At 37.9% G+C, this 8,574-nt stretch overlaps 2 protein-coding genes across 2 annotated transcripts; one reads left to right on the top strand and one right to left on the bottom strand.

Moving 5' to 3' along the window:
• The first annotated feature begins 2,366 nt into the window (after nt 1-2,366).
• LOC130729771 (pentatricopeptide repeat-containing protein At3g26782, mitochondrial) lies at nt 2,367-5,168 on the top strand. Its single transcript, XM_057581609.1, has 2 exons — nt 2,367-3,720; nt 4,056-5,168. Exons 1-2 carry the CDS (start codon nt 2,770-2,772, stop codon nt 5,097-5,099), a joined length of 1,995 nt encoding a protein of 664 aa, XP_057437592.1. The 5' UTR covers nt 2,367-2,769; the 3' UTR covers nt 5,100-5,168.
• A 133-nt stretch (nt 5,169-5,301) lies between these two features.
• On the bottom strand, nt 5,302-7,479 carry LOC130729774 (uncharacterized). The gene is made up of 2 exons (XM_057581612.1): nt 7,279-7,479; nt 5,302-6,268 (listed from the first exon to the last, which is right to left on the bottom strand). Exons 1-2 carry the CDS (start codon nt 7,367-7,369, stop codon nt 5,445-5,447), a joined length of 915 nt encoding a protein of 304 aa, XP_057437595.1. The 5' UTR covers nt 7,370-7,479; the 3' UTR covers nt 5,302-5,444.
• Between the last annotated feature and the right edge of the window lie 1,095 nt (nt 7,480-8,574).

Here is an 8,574-nt window from a genome sequence, read left to right as displayed (position 1 = left end):
CAACCGACAGATCAAGAGAAACAAAAGGTTTCAATAAATAAGAAAGAGATAACATATTACGCCCTTTTGCTTATCCCGTGATGCTTACCAAATACACCAAATTAAACAAAAAGACACTGGTATAAGTACTGCTTATATTTTCCTCACTTGAAAGTAGAAACACATCCCCAGATTCACTCAGAACTATTTGCATCCTTCTGTTCAGAGAAAGTTCTTAAAGTTAGTCATGGCTAGTACTATCATCAAGTTGTTTTCCCTTGTCATTCTGGTTGTCTTGCTTGCCAATGCCAATTCTTCAAAGGCTCAGAGTTCAACTACTGAGTCGACAATTTCAGCTTCTCCTGGTGTTTTGCCTTACGAGACTTCGCCCGATATTTCCTCATTTTTCCCCACTCCAAGTTCTGAGGCAGAGGCATCTGCATCTGCACCGGCCCCAAGTTCAGGAGAATTGGATGGCAAGAAGTCTTCTAGTTCAGCAAGGTTGGGTTCTGCAGCTACCTTTGTTGGTATTCTGCTCTCTAGAGTCTTGATAATCAACATGGTTAATGTTTGAGCATGTACCATGGTATTTATTTGTCTTTAAGAGGTTGTCATTTTCAGCCACTAGTTTAAGTGTTCTTGCTTTCTATTAATCCGTATTCAGTAGTAATTCGCTGTGTTGCTTGCTTAATAATGTACATGATAGATCCTTAATTATGTTGAACTCAGAAATTCTCCTAGTATTTGTAATACTACTAGTATCTTTTGTTCCTTTTTCGTAGGATTTGAACCTTTAATATCAACTGCTTAGCCATTAACTCTAGCTATGGGCAAATTGAACACATTCACTGGTTACTTACTTACTTTACATTTCTTCAGATCATAATTCATCTGAAACTCTGCACAAGACAACAATAACTTGCTGCTTTGAAACGTGAACATTTTAATTCAGATTTATTAAAACTAGATACTAGCCCGGCAATAATTGAGCACGCGATACAATTCAGTTTCAATATATTATAATTGATGGTGAAGGGATACTTATCAAGAAAATGATGATCTACTTGTATCCAAATTACTTGTCAAAGAGTTTGTACATCCAACCATAGTTATTACTAGAGTATCTTAAGAAAAGTATGTGTTTCAACACAAAACAAGTTCTTAAGAAAGCCATACATACTGGCATTGAGAATTTAAAATGGACTTGAATCTCATTATGTATCTTCAACTCGGGGTTGACTGTTAAATAGTACGGTTTAAAACTGTGTGTAAATTGCACTTGAGTTAGGCTGGGTTGTGTCATCCGTATAGCTTTTTTGGACTGACTTTCTTTAAGTTTTAGTTCACCAAAAGTTCGGAAATTACGTGTTTCATTCTCTGAAAAATCAAACCTCGTGCTTCTCATCACTTCTCTCGATCTACTAACGTGTTTCATGTTGTGATATTTGTATACTGTCATCATTGTGCAATTTTTATAATTGATGCGAGCTACCGTTGACCTTAGGAATGATGAATGATTCAGTTAGGTAGGGTGTGTTAATTTGTTCATTTCCTGATTTTATTCTCAAACAAATTAGAAAATAAAATTCAAAACATGTTTTGTTGATATTTAGAAAACGTTTTCTTAAAAGTATTTTTAAAAATATGATTAAAACATAAAACTTAAAAAGTCATTTTTACCACCATCGCTACCACCGTCACTATTGTTGACGACGCCATCAACACCTCTGTCACCAGCGTCGTCGCCACTACCTCTGTTGCCAACAATGCTGACCCCACCACCACCACCAACTAGTGAGATGAACATCGGTGATGATGGCGGCAACGGTTGCAGTGGCGACAACAGTGGAGGCATAGTGGTGCCAATGTACTGTGACAGCGTCGATAGTGGTGGTGCGTTGCTAGTGGCGACAGTGAAGGTGATGGCAGTAGGGGCAGCGGCGGTGAAAGTTGCAGTGGCGACGATGATGGTGACAATGGTGATGGCGGTGGTGTTGGCAGTGGTGCTGGTGGCGACAACATAGGTGGTGGTGGGATAGAGCCGATGATGGTTTTGGTGGTAATAGTAGTGGCGGCAGTGGATGTGAGGGTGGTAGTGACAATGGTAAAAATGAAAATACAAAATACCAACAAACATATTTTTAAACTTTGAGAATGAAAACTATATTTTCAAAAAAAAAAAAATCTCAAACAAAACAAACTTTTAAATGTGATTTTTTTTAATATCATTGGGACCTGCTAGCTTTTGGTCCTAACTTGGTATCATCGTTGGTCCAAGAAACCAAATATTGTTACTAGGTCAAGTGGGGAAGTAGAGCATAGGAGTTTAATACTTACCATTACTAAACTAGTTTGGATTCAATCACTTCTAGCAGAATTAAAGATCTCCATCTTGCTTCGGATTGTATATTACTGTCACAATCGAAGTAGACAAGCTTTATCTCATAATCCTATTCCACATAACAAAACTAAGCGAGTGATCAGTTAATGTAATGGTTTAGCACTTTGTTTCTTAAATAAATAGTTGAAAGTTCAACTCTTAATTCTTGCGAATGAAAAAAAAAAAAAAAACCTTATTAGGCAGTCTTCTACCACTTAACACGCTGACAATATAAGTCAATGATCAGTTTCACAACTATCGATTATTAGTACCTTACCTTGGTTAACACCTAAAAACTAAACTAAGAACATGGAACTCAGACTTCCCTCCAAAATTTTAACTAGAAAACGATTGTAAAAGTGAACAAGGTACCTAACTATGCATGGAGACGAAAACCACAACACCTTACGATGATTTCATCTGTGTCGAGAATCACTCGTGCTCGTGCAGCATCTCCTCATGGAAAACGTGGAAACTCATCGACGGCGACCAAAACCGCGAACCTCGCGAGCATGTTCGGGAAATACGTCGACAAAACCAGCGTCTCTAGTTGGAACTCCGTCATCGCCGACCTCGCCCGCAGCGGCGACTCCGTCGAGGCTCTCAGCGCCTTCTCCTCCATGCGCAAGCTCTCTCTTCACCCCAACCGTTCCACATTCCCCTGCACCATTAAATCATGCTCTGCACTCTCCGACCTCCGCGCTGGAGTGCAAACCCACCAGCAAGCTTTTGTGTTTGGCTTTGAATTGGACGTGTTCGTTTCGTCTGCTCTGGTGGACATGTATGCGAAGTGTGGCCACTTGGAAGATGCGCGGAAGCTGTTCGATGAAATTCCTGAAAGAAATGTTGTTTCCTGGACCTCCATGATTTCTGGCTGTGTGCAAAATGATCGTGCCCGCGAAGCCGTTTGTGTATTCAAGGAGCTGTTGGTTGAGGAGAGTTGGGGTATGGGGTGCGCGGAGGGTGTTTTGGTGGATTCGGTTCTTGTGGGGTGTGTTATTTCCGCGTGTTCTCGAGTGTGCTCCAAGGGTTTGACTGAAGGGGTTCATGGCTTTGTGATCAAGAGGGGGTTTGAGGGGTGGTTGGTGGTTGGGAACACTTTGATGGATGCTTATGCTAAGTGTGGGGAGATGGGTGCGTCTAGGAAGGTTTTTGATGGGATGGAGGAGAATGATGCTTGTTCTTGGAACTCTCTGATTGCTGAATATGCACAAAATGGATTATCAGCAGAAGCTTTCAGTGTTTTTAGTGATATGGTGAAGAGCAGCAAGGTTAGATATAATGGTGTCACATTATCTACGGTGTTGTTAGCCTGTGCAAATTCAGGAGCTCTGCAGATAGGGAAGTGCATACATGATCAGGTATGTTACATGATCCATTGTTCTAGTTTATGATCTCACATAATTTGGCTATAACTATTTATCATATTTTTTTGTCATTATTGTTTGTTTGTACAACTCAGTCTAGGTTGCATTACATAGCAGGTCCCAAGCTACTTAAAACTTTGTTACCTCCCTATAACATCATGGATCAATGATGTGATTATAGTACAATATTATGGCATCATTTGAACCGAGTAGCCAACTCCATCTGGTGTTAAAATGTTGCTGTTGTTGTAACTGTATGCTTGTACAAATTTTTAGCTAGGACCTAAGTGAGAAATGTCGGTCTCACTAGCTGTTTTCTTTGTCTATAGGTTATAAGGATGGAATTGGAGGACAATTTGTTTGTGGGTACTTCTATAGTTGATATGTACTGCAAATGTGGGAGAGTGGAGATGGCTAGGAAGGCATTTGATCGCATGAAAGAGAAGAATGTAAAGTCATGGACTGCTATGGTGGCTGGTTATGGAATGCATGGCCGTGCAAAAGATGCTATGGAAATCTTCTACAAGATGATAAGATCCGGAGTCAGACCGAATTACATTACTTTTGTGTCGGTTTTGGCTGCTTGCAGCCATGCTGGTCTGTTGAAAGAAGGCTGGCACTGGTTTAATAGAATGAAGTGTGAATTTAATGTTGAACCTGGGATTGAGCATTATTCATGCATGGTTGATCTCCTTGGGCGTGCTGGCTATCTTAATGACGCTTATAGTTTGATCCAGAAAATGAATGTGAGACCTGATTTTATAGTGTGGGGATCTCTTCTTGGGGCTTGCAGGATGCATAAAAACTTGGAACTTGGGGAGATGGCTGCAAAAAAACTATTCGAGTTAGATCCAAGTAACTGCGGGTATTATGTTCTACTCTCCAATATTTATGCTGATGCTGGAAGGTGGAATGATGTTGAGAGGATGAGAATATTGATGAAGAGTAAGGGAATGCTCAAAACCCCTGGGTTCAGCATAGTTGAACTTAAAGGTAGGATACATGTATTTTTAGTTGGAGACAAAGAGCATCCTCAGCATGAGAAGATTTATGAGTATTGGGACAAATTAAATGTCAGGCTGCAAGAACTTGGATATATGCCAAATGTAACATCGGTGCTTCATGACGTTGATGAGGAAGAGAAAGGAATGATTCTAAGAGTTCATAGTGAGAAACTAGCCGTGGCCTTTGGGATCATGAATTCAGTTCCTGGGTCAATAATCCAGATCATAAAAAATCTTAGGATTTGTGGTGACTGCCACATTGCAATTAAATTAATTTCCAAAATAGTAAATAGAGAAATCGTTATCAGAGATTCAAAGCGATTTCATCATTTCAAGGATGGGTTGTGTTCGTGTGGAGACTATTGGTGACAGTTACTGAGAGAAAAAGGATCAGAAATCAGAATCTGTGTTGAATGATTGATCCAGTTATCTCGATATTACATTTGTGAATATGTGTATGGATCAATCGGTTCCAATAAGAACAATGAAGAGATTTTCAACTGGCCTTTTAGATGGCTTACTCCCAGTTCAAATATATTACGCAACTGTACTATACTACAAAAGCTCAATAAAACAAATTGCCAGAGCATCATGTTATAACTCTTGTGGGTACTTATTGTGCTTATCTAATAGCTAACTTCTTCCAGAATTATCGATAAGAGTTTGTTGCTTGGTTGGAATACCGGACTCTTAGGATGTGAAGTCTACAAAATATCACGGAGACCAACCTTCGAAGATCTTGGCCATAGACATTCTTCGTGGTGTTGATATCTGAGGTTGACTGCGTTCTGAATAAGCATTGGAGTTCCTTAAAGAAGTCTGTAGGACCTTGTTCTCACGCTTCAAAGCTTCCACCTCTAACTGAAGCCTTTTAATGGTTTCTCTCTTTTCATCATTTCTTTGGACCAACTCTACCAACTGATGCAGATTATCCTCTGTAAGTTTTGTAATTTGATACTTCAACATTGTCCACTTACTGTCAAATTTGAAATTGATCATTGATGGATCTTCATTTTTCTCATTTAATTCCAAATCCTCAAGATTCATTAAAATATTCTCCTCTGTGGAAAAATTTGTAATTACCTCTTCCATTTGAGAATCTCTGCGTTCATGTTTGGATTTAAATTTCATGCTGCATGAGCCAGCTGAGGATAATTCATGGTATTCATCATCTTGCTTGTTTAAAAGCTCAAAATGCATGTCAATGCCATTGAATTTTCCATTTGAGTGCTCCTTGCGAGATTTGGGATAGCGATTACAACCCTGCTTGAGTATTTCATCCTCTAAGTTGCCTGTTGCTGTTTTATTGCAGATAGCAGATCTGGTTTTTAATGTACCAGAAGATGATGAAGATCCTGAAAGACAGGTCCTGCTGGATGCTTTAGACTTCAGTTGATTATATGATATGACTAAAACACGGTAAGATTGGCCAAGTTCTTCAAGCATCTCTATGAGATCTTCTTTCCATTTGTAATGCACATGATCTTGGGTTCCACCTTCCAAAATGGTCATCATGGCCTCCATCTTCGCATTCAAATCTAAAAATCAATCAAGAGTACTGAGTTTGAGTGAAAACTGCAGGATAACAACTCAAAGATCTTGTGAAGATGATGCCAAAAATGTATGCTTTACTATTAACAACCCCTAGAAATAAACCAATCATCCCAGGCTTAAAATCAGAAATTTTTAAGGGATGGCTGGTAGCATGTTTGAATAAGCTTGTTTTTTCTCAGAATCAATTTTGACATGCAGTGGCTACACATAAAAGTCTCTCCCAAAATTGATGTTTGCTTTAAAATCAATTGTAGAAGGATTTCCAAACATGTGTTCCAGCATTTTTGTTTTGTTGATAATGACTATCAGATAATAATTGCCTATTTGATTTGCTTTGAATCATGTTTCCAATGGCAAACGCTGACAGAATTAACTGAAATTGTTTTCTTTTTTTTACTTCTCAAAAGCTATGCAGTGAGTAAAATTGATTTAGAGAGAAAAAACTTTTTAATTTTTCCTGTCAAGTACAATTTATTCTGGATAAGAGACCCACAGTTTTTCTTAAAATTTCTATGCTTACATGAAAAAAGTGATTGTACTTTTATACCATTCAAACAAACCTGATCTTCTAAACTCACTCCTAAATACCATTTTCAAATGGTTCTAGTCTACCAAAATCTAGAAGAAAAACGTTTTTGTAGCATGTCTGAATTCACATTGAAACCTGCTAGAATTACATATCCCCACAAAGCTACCCTTTTCCATAATCACTTCTCCCCAAATTGAAAACATATCAAAATACACACTTAGATATGCATGCGTTCAACCTTTGATGAACTTTCCTGTGGACAATCCTAAATCGACTATTTTGACCAACATTTTGGCTGTTTTTTTTTTCATCCATTCTTATAGTTACAACCACCATCACTCTTTACCTAACTATATTATATGCTTTCAACCTCAATGTCAAGTCAAAGAAAGTTAATGACTTGTCAAAATTGGAAATACTAGTTACACAGAACCCTGTATGAGAGAGAGAGAGAGAGAGAGAGACCTGATATGGTTGTTTGAAGCCACTGAGAATGGTGGATATGAGCACAACTCCATGATTCTGGATCTTTATTCTCCATTAAGATATGTGTCATTACCTCAAAGCATGATAATTTATCAGAGACTAGTGGGAGCAATTAACAGGGTAATGTGTAAAGAAGCAAGTAAAGAATTTGAAAATCAAGTTCCAGGTGTATATAGTGGCCAATAGACGTTACGTTAAGCATATTCTTTGTCAAATTTGAACGCATCGTGTATACAAGAGCTCCATGATGATAGCGACCACACAACGTTATGCTCAATATTCGGCACATTGATTGCTATAATTTTGATTTCTTTATAGCATGTGTATTAGTTAAGGAGTTTTATATTTGACTCTTCAGCAGTATATTGTGCTAAACACAATCAATAATTCATGGAAGAATCTCTAGTCATAATTAATCATACAATATCTTAAGTAATTGTCTCCCTGAAAAAAGTCAAGGTATGTTTAAACAAGAAATTTGAATTTTTTTTAATTAATAGAGCAAGAACAAGAGCGAAGACAGAAGTGACGAAGGGGAGGGCCAAATCAACTATGACTCATTAGAAACAAATACTTTTTTGGGAAAAACAAATTAGTCCCTTTGACATTTGGGTCTTGGAAAAAAAAAGACATTTGGGTCTCGTGCAGCTTAATCTCTGAAGTTTCATACTTAGGCTTCGTTTGACCCAACTTATTTTGAACTTAAAAGCTACTTTTAAGTCAAAGTTAAAAACTAGAGCTTTTAAAAAAAGTAGAAGCTGTTTGATAATTTTTACTTTTTTATAAGTTAAAAGCTGTTTGGCAAATGTGATCATTGGTGCTTCTATAGTTCTATTTGTGCTGTGAGGATTGTCCTTTTTTTGAAAACTCCATATCAATATGCGTGAAACCTCTTCTTCTGATTAGCATTTCAAAGACATTCCTGGAGTTTTGATTTGCTCCCAAAAATCCTTTGCCTTATACGTATACAGTTGCTTCTTTCCAGCAAGAGGTGATAGTATATCTTGATCCAGTCTCACAAAATTAGTTGGAAGAGTCCTTGTATAGCAGACTCGAGAGCTTCAAAGCTGAAAAGACGTGTAGATTAGCTCTCCCTTCTCGGTTCCTTGATTCACTTTGATGACTAAAAAAATATTGGGAGTGAAAATGTAGACACCACAATTTATCAAATCACTAAATATTGGGATCCAAATTCCTAAAATCACTATGAAATTGAAACCCATATCCACTTCTTCTTCAAAATTAAAAAGAAAAACCCATATCCACCACGATTGA

Source organism: Lotus japonicus, chromosome 1, assembly GCF_012489685.1.
Source record: "Lotus japonicus ecotype B-129 chromosome 1, LjGifu_v1.2".
NCBI lineage: Eukaryota > Viridiplantae > Streptophyta > Magnoliopsida > Fabales > Fabaceae > Lotus > Lotus japonicus.
This window is presented reverse-complemented; position numbering and strand designations above follow the sequence as displayed.

Coding starts and splice junctions, on each gene's coding strand:
- LOC130729771 (XM_057581609.1), top strand. CDS start 2,770: ATGATTTCATCTGTGTCGAGAATCACTCGTGCTCGTGCAGCATCTCCT. Junction 3,721..4,055: donor GGAAGTGCATACATGATCAG/GTATGTTACATG, acceptor CTTTGTCTATAG/GTTATAAGGATGGAATTGGA.
- LOC130729774 (XM_057581612.1), bottom strand. CDS start 7,369: ATGACACATATCTTAATGGAGAATAAAGATCCAGAATCATGGAGTTGT. Junction 6,269..7,278: donor GCTTCAAACAACCATATCAG/GTCTCTCTCTCT, acceptor ATTGATTTTTAG/ATTTGAATGCGAAGATGGAG.